This window comes from Pimephales promelas, chromosome 25, assembly GCF_988280905.1.
Source record: "Pimephales promelas chromosome 25, fPimPro1.hap1.1, whole genome shotgun sequence".
NCBI classification, from domain to species: Eukaryota; Metazoa; Chordata; class Actinopteri; order Cypriniformes; family Leuciscidae; genus Pimephales; species Pimephales promelas.
Genome location: NC_142793.1, coordinates 4,772,403 through 4,792,732, shown reverse-complemented (window position 1 = coordinate 4,792,732; position 20,330 = coordinate 4,772,403). Strand labels below are relative to the sequence as shown.

The following is a 20,330-nucleotide window of genomic DNA, read 5'->3' as shown; positions in this document are numbered from 1 at the left end:
TTATATTAAAATATTTTAATAACAGTAGCCCTATATTTATTGAATAAAAAAATAAAGTATTTGATTTATCAAAATAAGGCCCACCTTCTCATTTATAAGATTGTTAAAACAAAATAAACCACTTTTATGATTTATTTTCACAAAAAACTGTTGCTCAATAAATGTTCAATATAAACATATTTTGTTCTGCAATCACAGGTGAGCCTTTAGCCCAGTTGCAGCCTGCTGGTCCATTCTGCTGCGCCAACTGGTTTTGAAATCATGTGAACGGTTAAGAGTAATAATAATAATAATAATAATAATAATAATAATAAAACGGCCTCAAAGGTGTTCTGATCAATTTCCATGCGTTCCGTTATAATTCTTGCTATTCTTGGACGCGATAACTTTTCCGTGTGAACGGATCTAGCCGGCTATATATATATATAGCCTATATATATATATATATATATATATATATATATATATATATATATATATATATATATATATATATAATTCCTTTAAAGAGAGTAGCAGTATTTTAGTTCATTTTTAGATTAGTCCATTATTTTATTCTGTAGTTTACGGTGATCAACATAATTCTGTGCCCAGCGAATCTGTGTGATCATGGTGCTGTCGTCATCATACCCTATCCCAACAGTAAACATAACCACTAATATAGGCGTAGGCCTATACGGTGGGTCACAGAATTCGGTGTAATACCTGCAATGAGAAATAAAAGATATCATTTCATTATGCAAACTCAACGCTTTATAGTAATATTCTGGAGTGCGCATGTGTGTTTACACTGTCTGAAATCAACGCGGGCAACCAACAGGCCGGCCTATACTGTAACATGTCTTTCCTGGAGTCAGTTGCGCTCGTTGACGCGCGTTCGTGTCGCGTCGCGTTCAGTAGAGGACGCAGGTGAGGTAATCCTCTGAGAGCGAGATCCTCTGACATCATGCGCCCAGGAATCCCTCACTGTTAGCCTAAACATGACTTCCACGAACCCGACTGAGGCGGAATGTTGCGACCTCTCGACCGAAGATGGAGGAACACATGATTCTACACAAACGACACACGAGCGAGCTGACACACATCCTGCTGGAACAGGTAAAGAAGCATCTGGAACCGCTCATAATGGTGCTCGGCCAGGGTATTATTAGTAGACATCCTGTCTTATCTAGACACCTCTCAACAAAACATAGGCCTAAAGGTATCGATTGAATTCATTGAACAATGTAAACATGCAGGGAGGTGACTATAATCTCATTTGCGAGCTCTATTAATAGACCCAAGCGCTTAATGCAGTACTGCTCTGTGTTTGAAGCCTATAAAGCTGGTAATTCATGCAGCAAGCCCTTTAATGGGTTACAACAATGCACTATAACACTTTACATACCACTTGAAACTGGGTGTTGATGCATTATTCTCTTTTATAAAACTATAGGTAAGCATTATGGTTGCAATTACTCACATACACTGTTTATAGTGTGTATACGAATGCATTCCACACACACACACACACACAGAGAGAGAGAGAGAGAGAGAGAGAGAGAGAGAGAGAGCATTGCCATAATCATTTAAATGTCTGATAAAGTGAGACTGGAATAGCTGTAGATCAGTTAACCGGAAAAATACTTTCTCTGCTGGTATATTTAAACATTCTATTATCCCCAAATGTGTCTATTTCACCCTGACACTCAGCAGTTTTAATATAGTTTTTTTTTTTTTTTTTTTTTTTTTTTTTACTTTTTTTTAATCAATTTTTATCTAGATGCCAGTTCCATGGACCAACAAAGACCTACTTTTGCAGTGGAGGAAAAGGTAAGCTCAACAGACACACGAATTTACAAGATATATATGTGTTAGTGTGCAATATGCAATTATATGCACATTTACACTATGTATAGCATAACACAATACACTCCTCTTTCCAACACCACAACCTCTGGCTTCAGATTGTTTTGCAGCCCCAATCCATTCGACAGCTGATGAACCTCTAAAGTGTTACGCTTATCATTCATTTGAAACGTGTGAAAGTGTGATATATGATTTACCTGCAGAGATCCTTGCTTTCTGAACTATAAAAACAATGATATCCTGAAAGTAAATGGACAACCTACATGAAATAAAACCTACACTGTAAAAAAAAGGTAAAACAATATGCTTAACGTAGTAAGATCCAAATTAATTGTATTAGTTAAAAGTGCAAAATATGATTGAATATGATTCAAACGTACTACGTCGGGTTAGACCAACACAACTATAATGGATCAGACCGGGTAGAAATAGCTGCGCATTTTCACTTTTTACAGTGATAATCGTTTGTCTCGGAAGATTATACTTTTATTCAGAAGGCGTCAATAACTCCAGTGGCTGTAAATGAACATTGATTGAGGATTATGGTGCATGAATAATGCTCTCTTTCCACAAACATCATCAGATTTGATGCATCACAGTCAGTTTTATGGTGATATGACTTCATTAAGCAGATGGATACAGTCTGTTGAATGTTATCTTATATTCTTGGCTGTGGATCCATTTAGTGTTATGTACACTAAATAAAAATAAATTTGTCCTAAAGTTTTAAAAAGTCAACCTGTCCCTGTAGTCGTGCGAGTAATAGTGCCTGTTTTAGCCAAACTTTGCTCGAGCCGTGTTATAAATAAATGTGTCCACCAATTGCTTGTTAATACTGAAGTTAATACTGAATTCCTTTTTCCATTCTTCAGGGAATTCCTCAGCTTACCTGAGCTTTAATATTAGCAAAGATTAGCCCTGCCCCGCTTGTTTCTGTTTGCCCTGGACGTTTATCCTGTAAGGTGGTTGTTTGGGGACTCGTGTCATTTCATCTTTGGTGTCCTTTAGCCGCTCGTTGCTGAACGAACCCTTGTTCCCGCTTTGTTTTGAGCCCAGGTGAACCCTGTGGCTTTGAGCTTTGCAGTATTCAGGCGCTGTTGTGGATATCACGTATCTGTAGAATGTAGATGGAAATGAACACTGGATTAACTAAAGTGTCCACAGCAGCTGCAGACTGGACACCGTGACACTTTTATTTCTGAGACTTCTCAACATATAACAACGGGTCTAATTTCTCTGTTTATTGCTCTCTGCTATAATAAGCTTTACAGAACTCTAAGAAAGTTTTTACTCAAAGTACTCTTTGGATAAAATATGTTTTTTGTGCTTATTCAAGAAATGTTCCCGAGTTTAGTGGAAGTTAAAGGGATAGTTCACCCAAAAATGAAAAGTCACCCTCATGTTGTTCCACCCCATAAGACCTTCGTTCTTCTTCGGAACACAAATTAAGATATTTTTGATGAAATCTGAGAGCTGGATCACTCCTCCATACTAGTCCATAGGCTTCTTGTGGGATTGAAACTTGCTGGCCTTAAAAAGTTATTAAAGACATCGTTAAAATAATCCAAGTGATTACAGTGGCTCACTATTGGCCGATGCTGGTCATGCGTGTGATGTACAACAACAGATCATACGCTGTTAAACTTGTAACCTGACTCGAGGCCAAGAGAGGACATGAATAGTTGAAATAAAGTCGGGTTTTTTTCGCACAAAAAGTGTTTTCGTCGTTTGATAAACATAAGATTGAGCCACTATAGTAGTCACTTGGACTATTTTAACGATGTCTTTGATAACTTTTCGAGGCCGGCAAGTTTCGATCCCTCAAGAAGCCTATGGACTAGTATGCAGCAGTGATCCAGCTCTCAGATTTCATCAAAAATATCTTAATTCGTGTTCCGAAGATGAACGAAGGTCTTATGGTGCGCTCAAGCCGGACGCGAATAGCGCGTCAGGTGTGAATGATTTCAATGTTAAGTCATTGCAAAGATGCGTTACGCGCGAAATGCGCGAATTACGTTACGTGTGAATTATTTAGTTAGTGCTATTTGTGCATTCACACGTTTGAATTCGCGCCTGCTGCCCGATTGAAAAAATCTGAACTTTGGCGTCAAATTCACGCCACGTTAACCAATCAAGAGCCTGCTGCTTGCTCACATGGTGAAGGATCTGGATGCTTCAATAAATTATTTTGTAATATGACTAAATGCGTTTGGTTCTAATGCACAAAAAAGCAAATATTTTATCACTCAAAACTTCATTTCAATATACAGTAGGACACATGTTAATTTTGTATTGAATGTTATTTATTCCATATCTAGATTATATGAAATAGTATTATGATGTAAAGACAACCAGCATACATGTGCATAAGTCCGTATCTGGACGTGTGAGAGAAAAAAATCACAGGACAGGTTAATAACTTTTGGAGGCTGGCTCTATTTATCATCAAAACAAAAATAAATGACAGATTAGGTGGATGAGGGTGCGACAACAGGTCATCAAAATGGTAACATGACATCATGACTTTTGCGTAAACATACATGCCACTTTCGAGTCAAGTAGCGTGTTATCTCTACGCCTTCTGAGCTATCCGCGTGTATGCATGTATGTCTACGCCATTAATGTCCGAGTGATTCCGCATGTCTGTACACGCTGTCAAATGTCCATGCGAAACGAAGCAAAATGTAGATCTACATCTGGGGAGCGATGTTTTTTTTTTCCTAGGATGGTAAGGGAACAGTCATAAATGCCATTAACCCCAGTGACGGGTAGGTTTAGGGACGGGGTTGAGGTAAGTCATATATTTATATATACAGTAATAACTTTAAGTCAATAGCGTTCATAAACACGCTGAAAAACGATTATGCGTGTTGATAGCACGCCAAAAATGGAAATACGAATTGGCGTGTCATACACACGCTACTTCATGAGATCAGTCTGAAACTGGGCGCGGGACAGGCGAAAGTACCGCTGACAGTGGCCGTCATCCAGGCGAAGCTCCTGGAGCTAGCAAATGGTGAAACTCGCCAAACGGTTCGCCTCCGAAGGGTCCGGTAGACACAAATACGGCGGTGATGATCCCCACGCTGCTGTTCTAGCTCTCCAGAGCAAATACAGAGCAGTGACTCTCTTGATGAATGCTTGGTCGACATAAAAAATGGCCGCCAACGGATTTCGATTCTGACACATGTAAATTCCACTTCAAACTTTTGTTTTTACACGTGTCAAGAGTGAAACTGACGCGCGTAAAAACAAAAGTTTGAAGCGAAATTTACACGTGAATTTACACAAAGTGGTCAAGCGTCAAACAAGACGCGGTAGACATGAATTTGACGCGCTATTCGCGTCTCGTGTGAACGCAGCATTACGGGTTGGAACAACACGAGGGTGAGTAAATACTGACAGAATTTTCATTTTTGGGTGAACTGTCGCTTTAAGCTCGTCTGTGACCAGTGTTAGGGAAAGTTCATTTTAATAATATTAGTAAGATTAGAATAATTTAATTTAATTATTAGAATTTTAATTAATTTTAGTAATGTGATACAATATTGGTTTTCTCCCTAAAAAAGTAACTAATTCCAATACTTAGTTACTTTTTATGGAAAGTAATGCGTTACGTTACTTTTGCGTTACTTTTTCTCACCTAATAACATAAAAAGGACACAGGAAAAGAAAGATCAACATTAATTCGGCAGTAAAAAAATAAAAAGAAACAAATGTGATGCTTATCTATGTCATGTATGCTGATTGGCATGGTTAAATTGGATCATCAAAGGTTAATAAAGTGTGATTATATGCATAAAGTATATTTTTGGTATTTGTCATATTTAATTGTTAAAGGTTTACGTGTAATTCTGAGGTTGCATCTCACTGTTTTTATTCATTTTGAGGTATACTGAATACTGTGCAACTTGCAACCGATCCGCTAGATGTCGCTAAAAAATACACACTGCACCTTTAAACCAGATGCTAATACGCTTTGTTTGCTCATTTTGGTCTTGTGTTGGTCACATGTAAATGAACCGGCTGTCTTCTTTAATTTGCTCGTTGTGAGTAGCTAACACGTAAGACTTTCCACTTTTATGGAATAGTTTTTATGGAATTGTTTTAATGGAATTTTTCTGACGCTAATTTGCCCTGTTTAGTAAATCTGGCCCTTAGAACTACAATAAGTTAACACACAGCGCACACAACTCCTCTGCATATTATGTTGTAAATTGAAAAGTAATGCTCTACTCTACTAGCTACTCGGAATAAAGTGATCTGATAACATAGCTCACATTACTTGTAAAAGCGTTAATGTTTGTGATGTCGAGTACTACAGAAAATAATTTAGTTTTCTACCTCAGTTTGTAAAACAGCCACAACTGCATTGAAAAGAGAAGCCTATGTGGCGAGATATTCTGGAGTGTTTAAAAGCAGAAATGGGCAGTTTATATTTTTTGTGAAAAGACTTATATTAATTTTTCCAATTCAAATATGACCTAAATTGATCTTTTAGCAATGAGACTACTATTCTAGGCAGATTAGGTGTTACCTGTGTAATTCCCATGGGCCCCATTTTTCTTCTTTTGCGCATCAAAAGTTCTCGTCCGAAATTTTGCACGTTAAAAAATAGATGCGACCTCATGTTGTGTCAATCATGTTCATTTCAAGTGAACTCTTCATTTGAGAGGTGTTTTGACAATTCAGAGCCACCGAATGACAAAAAACACGCATACGAAATTTTCGGACAGTGTGCAATGACCTTTAGACTTTGCATGGTCATGACAGGAGTTGAACTTTAATGTAGCTTTGGGCAGACAAGGTTAGCTAGTAGCAGTTTTATCACATCATTCTCATGTCAACATGTGGTCTACATTTCATTGAGATATATTTCCTGTTATCCCAACACTGAATCTTCAGATTAATTAGATTCCTGACAAATCTAACAGTGGAGTTACTTCATTGCACAAGTATTCAGAAACATCAAATGCTTTACATTTTCTTCAGTCCAAGACGAATCAGTCATTGTCCAGACAGGGCCAAAGTACAAGCGGCCACATGTCCACAGCGTTTCTTAATTAATTGCAAAAGGCTTGGATTACACATCTGACCGTTATGTACAGGAAAGCAATTCCTAGCCAGTTACCAATCCGTGTGTAATGAATACCCATTGGACCTGACTGTTTAAACCAACTTGAATGGGGGGACATTTTACCGAGACATTCTTGTCTAATGAAAGACATGACATGCCAGTGGAAATGGAGGCAAGAACAGCTGTGACATGTGGAAAGCATGCTGGGATATTTGAACGTGACGTGTCATTGAAGGACTTATCTGGTTGATTTCCAGTTTTCTGGCTGGTGGGAAAAATCTAAAACATTTTGGATGGGGGTTTTGTTTCAGAAAGCAATGGATGTGCAAATAAAAATTGAACTCATTTTTTCACCAAAAAAGTAAATCGTTACAAGCCTCAACATGAAGTGTAGCGCCGGAATATAAATGGCCACCCCTGAGCTCTTAATGAACATGACCGCTGCTATAAATGACACAAAGTCCACTGGGATTTCTCTTTCCAAATGAAGTGGAGTGGAGGTTGAGTGTGGACTGAAGTCTGACAGATGAACTGTGGTTAATGGCCACTTCCAGAGAGGTCTCATCTCCACCGGGCCGTGTACACGCATCAGCAGGTGACTAAAACAGCCACTGCACTTGTCAAACTGTCACATTACAGGCTAATGAAGAGTAATCATGCCGGCGCTGAGTGAAATGTTATTCCTCAGCTAAAGGGGATTTGTGCTTGTCAACCCGTTTTAGATTAGCACAAAAACGGCACATGATGCTGTTACGGTGACGATAAGAGGAAGTTAGTGTGGTAATGTTTCTTTAATGATGGTTTGGTGTGACTTGAGCAATAAATATGCCGGAATGGGTAACACGGTCGCATATTTAGATTGAATTAAGCTACAGTATCACTTAGTAGAGGCTAGACAGTTTTCTACCAAATGTTGGTTTGTACTGATAAACATATATTTCCTATGTACTGTATGTCATGATTTTATGGTGCGATTTCTCTGTTAGTGTGGTTAATTTGGTTTCAAGTGTGAACTCTACCATGCGAACCCTGTGTGCACCAAACAAGCGGACACAGGGTTGTTGTTCAGTTCGCTTGTTTAATTTGGTCTGGACCCCCCAAAAAAACATTTAGTCCTGGTCTGCGTAGCGTTCACATTGACATTTTTTTTATACGTAGCAACATATGATGGTGTTTAACCAACTGAGAGGACTTGTGAAGAACTTATAAAGTGTGTAATCCGAACGGCGGCAGGAATCACACAAATGAAGATCTGCGAGGATATGCGGTTCTGATGCCTGTACTGAACTGTGATGGGCAACATCCCGACGAGAAAAAAACAGGTTTGCTTGAGCATTCTGTCCTTTTTAGTGTCACATCTCGTGACATCATGTCCAGTTTTTGGTTTGTTTACATGCTGACCGCAGAGTTCGTTTGGATTGGATTTGCTGCGCTTTACACATATTCAAATGAACCGCACTAAACAGAGCAATCGCACCAGGGTTCGTTTTAATGATGTAAAGTTCACGAGGAACATGTTAAAATTATCTTTCCAATCAGCATGTGCAAAGGCCTATATACACTGAATAAAAATATAAATGCAACACTTTTGTTTTTGCCCCAATTTTTCTTGAGCTGAACTTTTTCTATGTACACCAAAGACCTATTTCTCTCAAATACTGTTCACAAATCTATGTAATGCCTGGTTCAGATTACACGATTTTAGCCTGATTTTGGCACAATCCGTTTGACCTAGGGTGTTGTGGGGATTCGTAAACAACAACGGGCGTCGGGACGCAAGATTAGATCGTATCATCTCGTATAGTGTGTCATAGTGGGCGACAACCTACGTCGCGTCTGCGATGCTTCATGACAAAAAAACTAGCATGTTTAATTTTTTTAACGGTCGTCCACGACGGTTCCGTCACATGTATGAGGTTGACCAATAGGAGCACAGAAGCTTTTCCGTACACAACTTCCGGCCAACAACGGCCTAACCTGTAAGAAATCAAAAGGATATAAGTACTCGTTCATTCGACTTTTGGCCTATAATCTATATTGAACTTGCGGAATCAACAATAAAATCTATTTTGATTTAACGACAAGCAGGTGAAAGAGACACTTTTAGCCGTTTAGCCCCATAGACTCCCATTCATTCTGCTCTCGCCCGCGATCACCTCCAGTGGAATTCTAATGGAACTGCAACCAAGATGATACACAACGGGGCTAATAGGAAGTGCCACGGCTCTCCGTTAGACGGGCTCTGATCCGACCTCGAACAGACCCAACTGCCAAATAACTGCACATTTTTGGACTAAACCAGCTGCCGTAGAAAAACAAAATGATTATTTATATAGCCAATAGAGCTCCCTTTAAGCCATGACTGACTTACCTCATTCTGCACTCTCACTAAAACACTCATCATGAACACTGAAGTTGTCCACACCGCACAGTGATTCTCTTTTTTATATCGCGTCTATGCTTTGTTGTTTGGGGATTTGCAAAAGGATAAAGCTCGTGCTGATTCTGAACATATATTGTGAGTTAATTCTCCGCATGTCAGCCGGATTTTGCTCGATCCTCTTTGTTTACTGTTGGAGTTCTGTTGGGATTTTCACGCACGTTCTGACCAATCGAAGTGCAGTTATGGAAATATGTTCAAGACATATCTGGACAACGAGTAATGTGAATGCTGTCACGTGACTATGTTTTGATTCGTTTCATCAACTCATCAACTGATTCGGACCAGAGCAATCAGTATGGTGTGAAAACGAACCAAAACCCCTGAAAAATGCTACAAAGTATCGTTTTTCACTCTTGGTCCAGAACACATGAACCGAACTACAGATGTGAAAGCACCCTAAAAGTGTGAACACTACATATAATATGTAATATTATAATTGTACCTTGAAATGTGCAATTAACTTTTAATTTGTTAAGTGGACACATTAAAAATAACAAATCCAATTATCCAGTAAAATGGCAAAACTTATAAAAATGTATTTTAAAAAAACCCACTTGAGGTCAACAGAGGATCGTTATTGTAGCGGTTGGTTGGTTAGAATTAGTTGGTTAGTAATTAATAGGCACATTTTTTCGGTCACCTGACTAAACATTTTCTACAGTTTGTGAGCAGCCGTTACTTGAATGCAAAATGGATTTCGTTAGCCAACTATGGTCGCAAGTTGGTCGCAATTTCCATTGAACTCTATTCGTAACGACGGAACTTGCGACCATAGTTGGCTAACGATGCTTGCGGGAAACCCACCCCTGGCCAGTGATTTATAACATAGAAATAAACATCATATTGACATTTAATTATATGGCGTATAATGTAAATAATTTGATTAACTTTTTGGAAAAACTGGCAGGTCTAAAAATATATGTGTTCTTCTCTGTATTTTCAGGAGTCTGAGCTTTCGACGCATGAGTTCATTCCATCGTCTTTAGGATCAGAGCAGCACATTTGTGAGTTAAAACATCTCACCCGAGACGGACTAGAGCCAGACCTCGAGACCTCCGCTCCAGCTCTGGCCTTCACAGATGAGTCCGCAGCCAGTCAAAGCCACAGTCGCCGGCACGATCCTACCGAACAAGAAACTGAACAGATCCTGGAGAACGAGGGGGTTGATCAGGAAGAACTAAAGCAAGATCATGAGAACCGCATTACACAGAGAAGATATGATCTCGAGGAAGAAACGCCAGCTGTGGTGGTGACCCAACCAGATGAGGTGAGTGGAGACCAGACCAGAACGTCTTACACAGCCAGTGTGACTGCTCAGGACCACTTCATCTTGTGTCCTTGGCCGTGTTTACACCTGGTATCAAGATGCATTTGGGTCGATCGGATCACAAGTAGACGAGGGAGATACATTCCCGTTCACACCTGTATTTTAATCCGTCTTTTTTGTCCACTTTCAACCATTTCTTTTTTTTTTTTTTGCGATTTATAATAGTCCTTTATTTATTTATTTTTTCTTTCTTTTATATATATATATATATATATATATATATATATACATACATACAGAAACTTGTATCTTTTTTTTTTTGAGTACATACACAATATGTTGTCTATGTGATGCACAAATTATGAGCTAGCTTGGGCTAGCTTTCAACGATTTATACGAAGTGGCTATTTTGAGCCTCGTTAGTGGTAATAACAAGCAATTTTTATTTGTCATTACTCTATGCCCTATATACTAGCATTATACTAGCGCTATAGGCTAAACTGTTTTTAGAGATAAAACTATTTACATTCGGCAATCATGAAACCAAATCTCAGATAACGGCTGACTAGGTACTAGCAATGTGTAATTAAACCAAAGGTTCATTTTGCGCCGGAGTTGTCCTTTAAATATCAACATGTATTTATAGGGTTCGGTTTTGCTTTAGTTTGCATAATTTAAAGTTATTACTGTGGTAACTACATGTAACATGTAACAAGGTCACTGTAAAACCGTGGAACACAAAAGTAAATGTTTAGAAGAATGTTCAAACTGCTGTTTTTAATACACTGTAAAAAAAATATTTGTTATCGCAACATTTTTTTCTTTTGTCTAATCAACTTAAATAATTTATTTAGTACAGAAAACTTATTATTTTGAGTTTCTGATGATTAAATCAATCTACTTCATTGTTTTAACTCACTTTTTCCAAAACAATCAACTTAAAAATTTAAGGCAACCAGGTTACTTATTTTTTTAAGTTAAACCAACAGTATTATTTTACAGTGTACAGTGAACTGAATAGTGACCACAACTGTCTAGCAAGATTAAGATTTTCTGGGAAAACAACAAAGCCTATTTCTCACACAAAGCTATATTATAAGTTTTAATAAACAAATGAATAAATAAAACCTTATTAAAATCATTGAGACCTCAATTTGCAATTAAACAGAGAAATTAGGTCATCACAAACATTATGCTTTTATTATTATCATCTTATAACCTCACCAAATATGTCCATTAACAACAAATTGAACAAATGACACCTGACTGTACTTAATAAATGGCTTTATATTTAGTTTATTATTGCGATTAGTATTCATATTTAGTGTGGATCTTGTGTGTTTTCCTCTGTGTACAGTCGAGTCTCGCTCTCACACACGGTGTTTGTTCTTTGTGTAAATGTTATCTCTGATCATGCAGTGCGTTTTATCTCACAAATGAAACAGTTCTCATGATAAGGTCTACATTTCTTTCATTATATGCATGCAAATTATTAATTGACTTCTTAGATGGGTGCTGGTTTTACAGCTGTGGTTGTACCAAGATTTCACTCAGACAACTGGAAGTTCATTGAATGTCGAACTTACAAGCTTTGAAAACTTTGAGAGAACAAGAAAAAATAATAAAATAAAAGTAATTTATTCGCCACAAACAAGACCCTTTCTCGCGACTTTCTCTCACGTCCCTCGGCCGTCCTGCTCACCACAAATACAAAACAAGATTTTTGACGAACGTCGCAAATCGAACAACATTTAAAACAACATCTAAAACCCACTGCTCAAAATATCTTCTTTTATATTCTCCAAGAAAGTCAGTCCCACTAAAGTGTCTTTAACTAATGTACTAGTACACCATGTAACATTTTAAATTGGTCATTTTTAAAAATGAAGTTTTTACACTGAACTTATATAAAAAATACCTGAACATAGTTACAGCTGTATTTCATTTACTGTATGTAATTACATCTATAATTACACTGAGCCTTCCTTTACCTTTTAACCCTCTCTTAAACACACCTATACACTGTAAAAATGAATATGCTTTATCTAATCAATAGAATTGTGGCAACAGATTACAAGCAATATTATTAATTAAATTGAACAAATTAGAATTGAGTAATAATTAATCAAATTATTCCTTAAAAGAGTTTACACCAAAAAATTTAACAAAAATATCTCACTAACAGACAGACGTCAAAGATTAATTAAGAACTCTTTATTTACATTGACAACATTGAAGACACCTGATGTTAACAAGCAGATTCACTGAAGGAGAAAACCGTCATTTTAAAACAAACACCGATCACCATACACTCTCAGAAAAGCTGTCACTGGGGCTGCACCTTTTCAAAAGGCCCTAATATGTACATTTTAGGTGGTAATATGTACATTTAGGTACTAATATGTACCTTTTAGGTGCTAATATGTACATTTCAGGTGCTAATATGTCCATTTTTGGCCCTAATATGTACCTTTTAGGTGCTAATATGTACATTTCAGGGGCTAATACGTATGTCCATTTGATTTTAGGTCCTAATATGTAAATTTTAGGTGGTAATATGTACATTTAGGTGCTAATATGTACATTTTAGGTGCTAATATGTACATTTCAGGTGCTAATATGTGCATTTTAGGTGCTAATATGTACCACTAAGGTATCAATATGCAACCTTTGGGTACAAAAGTGTACCTTTTGAAAATATACAGCCCCAGTGACAACTTTCGTACCTTTTTTTCTGAGAGTGTAATGGTGACTTAAATGTATGTTTTTTGGTTGTTGTTGTTGTTGCTCATTTAAAATTCCTTAAACTTTTAAGGAATTAATTTGATTCATTATTACTCAATTCTAATTTGTTAAATTTAATTAATAATATTGCTTGTAATCTGTTGCCACAATTTGTTTGATTAGATAAAGCACATTCATTTTTTTACAGTGGGGATCCACCTTAATAGCAGCAATTCAACATCAACACAATAAGTACATTGTATGCCCAACAATTATTATTATTAAGAGCATAGTAGTTAAAGACACCTAAAATATAAAGTGAGCCGATACGTTTCTGAATGGACATGAGGGTTAGGTGAATATGTTATGAACCCCTCTCAACCCCTGTCCTCCAAACGCTTGACTCCGTCCTGCTAAGTATAGCCCACTTTGACAATCCAATCAATTCCCTCTGTTAGATTTTCAGAAATACATCTAATATGCGCCATTCTGGGTTTATTATTATTTTTACTTACAGCGTTGGCTCACACACACCTGTAGTGTGAGTGCGCTGGCCTGACTGAGCAGTAATGATATCTGCTCTGATGGGTGAGCTGGATGGGCTGCACACTCTAAAGTGCCCCTGGGGGAGCCAATAGATAAATCAGTTTAAGCCCTGGACCCCATTTAAAAAGGCTTTGGCAGGTTAATGTGATATCCACTCCAATACATTATACCAGCCTCTCATTCAGGTAAATAGGCACTTACTCTGGCCTGACCCACACTCTCTGCTATCCAATTGTGTTTATTTCATTAGCTCATCCGTACAGAGTTTCCAATGACACAGGATTTCAATTGATCCTGGGCTGAAAATGATGGCTGGCATCAGGTGGCTCTGATGCGTTTAGGAAATAGAAGGTGTCTGATGTGCAATGACTTATGGGTGACGCTCAAGTGGCTCAGTGGTGATGCGGATGGATTTGGATCGGGTTGGCGTGTTTTGTGGCATTCCTATGGGTGACTGTCAACAGGGTTCGAAATGAACCCCCGTCGACCTGCCAAATGTGGGTAGAAATCAACAGCGGCGGGAAACGCTGTCAAATCACGAGACGATTTGGCGGGTTACTTATATTTACTCACTTTTGCTCAGACCTTTGATTTATCACAAATACTCAACAGTCATCATGATATATTTAAACAGCGTATTGTGAAGAATCTGTGCATATCTGGCTGACTTAAACACACGTCACAACGCAACAAACAACTGTACGCTTGTTCATTTGCAAGCGAAGATTAAAAGGCATTTCATTAACAGAAAATACATTGGTATTTTCCAACATCCTATATTTGTTATGTTCATTGTACTGTATTTATTGATATGTCCTCCTAAAACAAATTGAAAAGTGAAAAGGATGAGGATGAAACAGGAAAGGAGGAGATGCTGGATGACAGGATTTTGTTTGAATAAATAATGAATGTTTGAATCCAAATTTGATTATATATATATGAAGAGTTCAGATGCAAAAGCCTCTAAATGCCATTTGAAATTTTCATCTTTAATGATGATTTTTATCAAACTTGTATATTTAAGTTCAGTAATTTCACTTAAATAACAATTAATAGGTAATTATCATTGCCATTTAAGTGAAATCACTGAACTTAAATATACAAGTTTCATAAAAATCATCATTAAAGAAGAAAATTTCAAATGGCATTTAGAGGCTTTTGCATCTGAACTCTTCATATATATATATATATATATATATTAGGGCTGGGCAACGATTAATCGCGATTAATCGCAACCAAAATAAAAATTTGTGTTTACATAATTGTATAATTATTTTGTGTATATATATAAAAAAATCATACACATGCAAGTATATATTTAAGAATTTTTTTTATTAATATATCAAATATTAATATTTATATTTAATATAAATGATGTATAAATATATTTACAGTATATAGGCTACATGCAAATATTTCTTAAATATATACACACATGTGTGTGTATTTATATATACAATATACAGTAATTATACACACTATACACATATATATTATGTAAACACAAACTTTTAATTTGGATGCGATCAATCGTGATTAATCGTTGCCCGGCCCTAATTATACATATATATTTCTAAAAGCTGTGACATAGTTAATCAGGTTAATTTTTTTTTTTTTTGGCTAGTAAAAGTTCTGAATGTCCAGTAAGTAAAAAAAATGTAGAAGCCAAATTGGCCCATGAGTAAAAAAGTCAAATCTTTCAAATCCTGATTGTCAAGGGTTCGACGACTGTTCACAGCCTTAATCGTTGATACTGTGTGTTGGCTGCACACAGCATTTATAGGCATTATGCACTCCGGCCTTATTCCGTTCCTCATTCAAAGGCAGCATCACATAAAGCCTTTGTTCATAAGGCGATCTCTAAAATTAATTAATTAATTAATTAATTTCACAAGTTCACACTTGCATATAATTTTGAGGGAGTAGGATTAAATGCGTATTTGGCGTGCTGTACGGAGTGAGGGCTCCGAGCTCCGTGCCCGAACTTAGTTAAAGGTGTTTACTCACCCCCATGTTAAAATGAATAAATCTTTTTCGTTCATTTCGTTCGTTGACTGAACCAAATGACACAAAAAAAGATTTGTTCATTTTGATGAACGAGTTCGAACAGGAGAGTCACGAACTTGCATCACAGAACAGAGCAAGGCGACCATTTGAGCTTATAAAACTTAATCTTTGTTATTTATTTATTAAATGACCGATCGTTTCGCTTGATAAGGCCCTTATTCATCGTCTGGAATCGTTTAAAGCCCTTTGAACAGTTTGCACTGAAACTGTCTTTTGGACTTTCAACCGTTTGGTTCCCATTGAAGTCCATTATATGGAGAAAATCCTAGAATGTTTTCATCAAAAACCTTAATTTCTTTTCGACTGAAGAAAGAATAAGATGGACATCTTGGATGACATGGAGGTGAGTAAATTATCAGCAAAAGTTTTTTTTAAAAGTGAACTACTCCTTTAAGTGACTTCATAAACAAGCCAAAGGCGACAGTGGCAAGAACCCAAACTCTGACCAATGATTCACTGCATTATAAACAGTGTTGGGAGTAACGCATTACAAAAGTAATACATTACAGTAACATATTATTTTTTGCTGTAACGCAGTAGTGTAAGGCATTACTAATCAATTTTCAGTAATATTTTACTCGTTACATGTTCAGTGAGGCTTGTATTACAGTTGTATTACAGTGTGTTGTCTGCTTTTACTTCTTAAAGGCAACCGACTATGTGAAAGTTTTAAAGCAGTCTTTTAGTGCCAGTTCAGAGCGGTCGCGTCTGTAACATTGTTTTTTCCTCATAAATGCGAACACGAAAACTAAAATAAAATGAATATTTTAAGTTCTATGGAGACTGGAGAGCCAACCCTTCCTCATCCGATTTGTGCAGTGTAATTAACAGAATTACAAAAAATATATTTTGCCTCCTATTTTTTTGTCACGCGTGAATGTGTGTCTTTTCCCTAATATTAAAAATAAAACATAGACTGATATTTGTCTAATGTCTGGAGTCCTTTAAGGAAGTAGCCAATATACGTTTCAGTACATGTATTTTCTGAGAATTTTTATTTCAAGTTTTGACTGCAAATGTCATGTCCATAATGCTGGACTTCCCCAGTTTTAAATAATTTATCCTCAACTAGTTTTGTGGTGTAGGTCTACGTATTTTATAATGTTAACTTCAAATAATACTAATAGCCTAATTTTAAGATAAGGCAGCATTGGATATGGACGGTAAGGAGAATAACGCTGGAGTTGGAAGAGGTTTGTCGCGATTCTGTAGGTTCGTTGATCTGAGTCGTGTGGCGAATCGCGATTTCGGTTTCATATTGCATATCGTTACAGCCCAAAAGTTAAGTTCTACTTAGTTATTTTGGTGAAAGTAACTCAAAAGTAATACATGAGTAATGTAACGCATTACAATTCTGAGACAGTAATATTGTAAGGTAATGAATTACTTTTAAATAACAGTAACAAGTAATACCTAATGTATTACAGTTTGGAAGTAACTTGCACAACACTGATTATAAATCACAAATTGGAAGATATACACACACACACACACACACACACAAAGCAAACCTGGTAACACTTTAGCATAATGTTCCTTTATATAACGAATAATGACACAGGAACAAATGAGTAACACACTATTAACGCTCTAGTAACTATTAACTAACAAGAAACTCTGATTATCAAATTAGTAAGTATTAGTGCTCAGTTGAATATAGTTCACTATCAGCTAACTTTCATACTTCACTGAAGACTAAGAACTGCTATTCATAATTAATGTATAATATAAGGTAACTGTAACCCATTAGCAGTGTTGTGCAAGTTACTTCCAAACTGTAATACATTAGGTATTACTTGTTACTGTTATTTAAAAGTAATTCATTACCTTACAATATTACTGTCTCAGAATTGTAATGCGTTACATTACTCATGCATTACTTTTGAGTTACTTTCACCAAAATAACTAAGCAGAACTCAACTTTTGGGCTGTAACGATATGCAATATGAAACCGAAATCGCGATTCGCCACACGACTCAGATCTACAAACCTACAGAATCGCGACAAACCTCTTCCAACTCCAGCGTTATTCTCCTTACCGTCCAGATCCAATGCTGCCTTATCCTTAAATTAGGCTATTAGTTTTATTTGAAGTTAACATTATAAAATACGTAGACCTACACCACAAAACTAGTTGAGGATAAATTATTTAAAATTGGGGAAGTCCAGCATTATGGACATGACATTTGCAGTCAAAACTTGAAATAAAAATTCTCAGAAAATACATGTACTGAAACGTATATAGGCTACTTCCTTAAAGGACTCCAGACATTAGACAAATATCAGTCTATGTTTTATTTTTAATATTAGGGAAAAGACGCACATTCATGCGTGACAAAAAAATAGGAGGTAAAATATATTTTTTGTAATTCTGTTAATTACACTGCGCAAATCGGATGAGGAAGGGTTGGCTCTCCAGTCTCCATAGAACTTAAAATATTCATTTTATTTTAGTTTTCGTATTCGCATTTATGAGGAAAAAACAATGATACAGACGCGACCGCTCTGAACTGGCACTAAAAGACTGCTTTAAAACTTTCACACAGTCTGTTGCCTTTAAGAAGTAAAAGCAGACAACACACTGTAATACAACTGTAATACAAGCCTCACTGAACATGTAACGAGTAAAATATTACTGAAAATTGATTAGTAATGCCTTACACTACTGCGTTACAGCAAAAAATAATATGTTACTGTAATGTATTACTTTTGTAATGCGTTACTCCCAACACTGGCCATTAGTAATGACTCAAGTATTACTATATCCATCGGAAGGAATTGCTATTACTACTCCTTTATTAAAACTTCATTTAAGGACAGTCGAAGTGTACAAAACGATTGTAACTTTTTGATATAAGTGACCTTTCTAGTGATTCAAATCAAAGACATAGTGAAGTGAACCCTTTTCCTCCAGAACTCCTCATGGGAACACGTATGTGGAGTAATAAGAGGAAAAAAAAATGTTCCCATGCCTTGACGTTTTTGTGACAGGTGCTCTTCTGCGAGTCCCACAACTGCTCTGTCCGTCAAATAACTTAAAAATAACGTAACATAGTTTCCAGCTCAATAATATTTGGATCAATTTTATCCTTTCACAGATTTCCGTAGGTCTGTGTGTTTTTCTGAGATTTTTTTAAGTCAAAGATGCCATAGTAAACATACATCCCACACAGCTGCAGTACCTCTGAACCCGGCGGCTGAACACGGGTATGAAGCGTGTCTGTAGGGGGAGGGTCCGTCAGTCCAGCGCTTTCCCAAGCTCTGAATATATATTGAATATTTGAATATTGTAGGCACTCGTTTGCATCCAAATGAGTTCTGCTTGTCTGGGTGATGGACAATTTCAACTTGACCCCTGTCTCTTTGTATGCAACCTACAGTTTACTGTCAAAAGCGTCTCATTGTCTTCAGCTCATTTTTCTGCATACCTCTGGCAACCCCACATTTCTCAGTGTCTTGAAAGTATGGATTTCATCTGTAAACATTGTATTTTATACCCCAGTCACACTATCGTCTGGGTGAAGTCACCTCCGTTCTATTGTTTAAAAGCTTCATTCAGAAGGCATTTATGTAAAGAGATATGTGGGAAAAATCTACCTTTGTTAGAAAATCTGTTCCAAATCTGAGAGTCGAAGACCATTCATTAGAGCACTGCAAAAAATGACTTTCTTACTCAGTGTTTTTGTCAGTACAAATATCTAAACAATCTTAAATTAAGATATGTTTAAGTGAGAAACAAAATGACTTTGATACATTGAGTGATTGTATGCCTAAAAGGAGATGTATGCCAAAGGGGTCAGAAAAATAATCTAGTTTTCCCTTTAACCCTTGTGCTGCATTAGATTTTTAACACCGTTGAGTGCATTAAGGACCAAAAATGGCCACATATTAAACATTGCCTAAAATATTATATATTATTATTATTTTCCACTTTTACCAAGTTAAATCTTTTAACCAGCATCAGTCCTCATGATAACTACCAAAAATGTATTCAATTTCAGGATTTTAACCCTTTAATTACCAGTTTTGTTTGCGAAACCATCGATTTGTACAAGAGGAAAAAACACAAAAATTCAATTATTTTCAATAAACTAAATGCAAAGAGAAAACTTTAGATTTGGATTATCACAGTCCCACTTTGCAAAAAATCCTACTTAGCGCGTTAGAGACCAAAAATGGCCACCTATTAAACATTGCCTATTGCCTAAAATAAGGTGCATTTCCACCCGGGAATAAATATGTAGTGACGTCATCTGGTGGAATACACTATATAATGCAAATATAATGCTTTTGCTTCAAAATGAAAGGATGTTTGTGCAAAAATCATGTTTCATGTATTACTGACAGCCTCAGATTTA

General features: G+C 36.6%; 1 protein-coding gene across 1 annotated transcript in view; it reads left to right on the top strand.

Annotated features, from left to right (window-relative positions):
• The first annotated feature begins 562 nt into the window (after nucleotides 1-562).
• The window catches only part of LOC120468187 (uncharacterized), a 147,690-nt gene continuing 127,922 nt past the window's right edge, over nucleotides 563-20,330 (top strand). Inside the window, exons 1-3 of the mRNA XM_089127679.1 lie at nucleotides 563-1,098; nucleotides 1,763-1,812; nucleotides 10,312-10,635. Coding sequence (XP_088983805.1) covers nucleotides 981-1,098; nucleotides 1,763-1,812; nucleotides 10,312-10,635 — 492 coding nt within the window. The 5' untranslated portion in view covers nucleotides 563-980. The remainder of the gene's footprint in view (nucleotides 1,099-1,762; nucleotides 1,813-10,311; nucleotides 10,636-20,330) is intronic.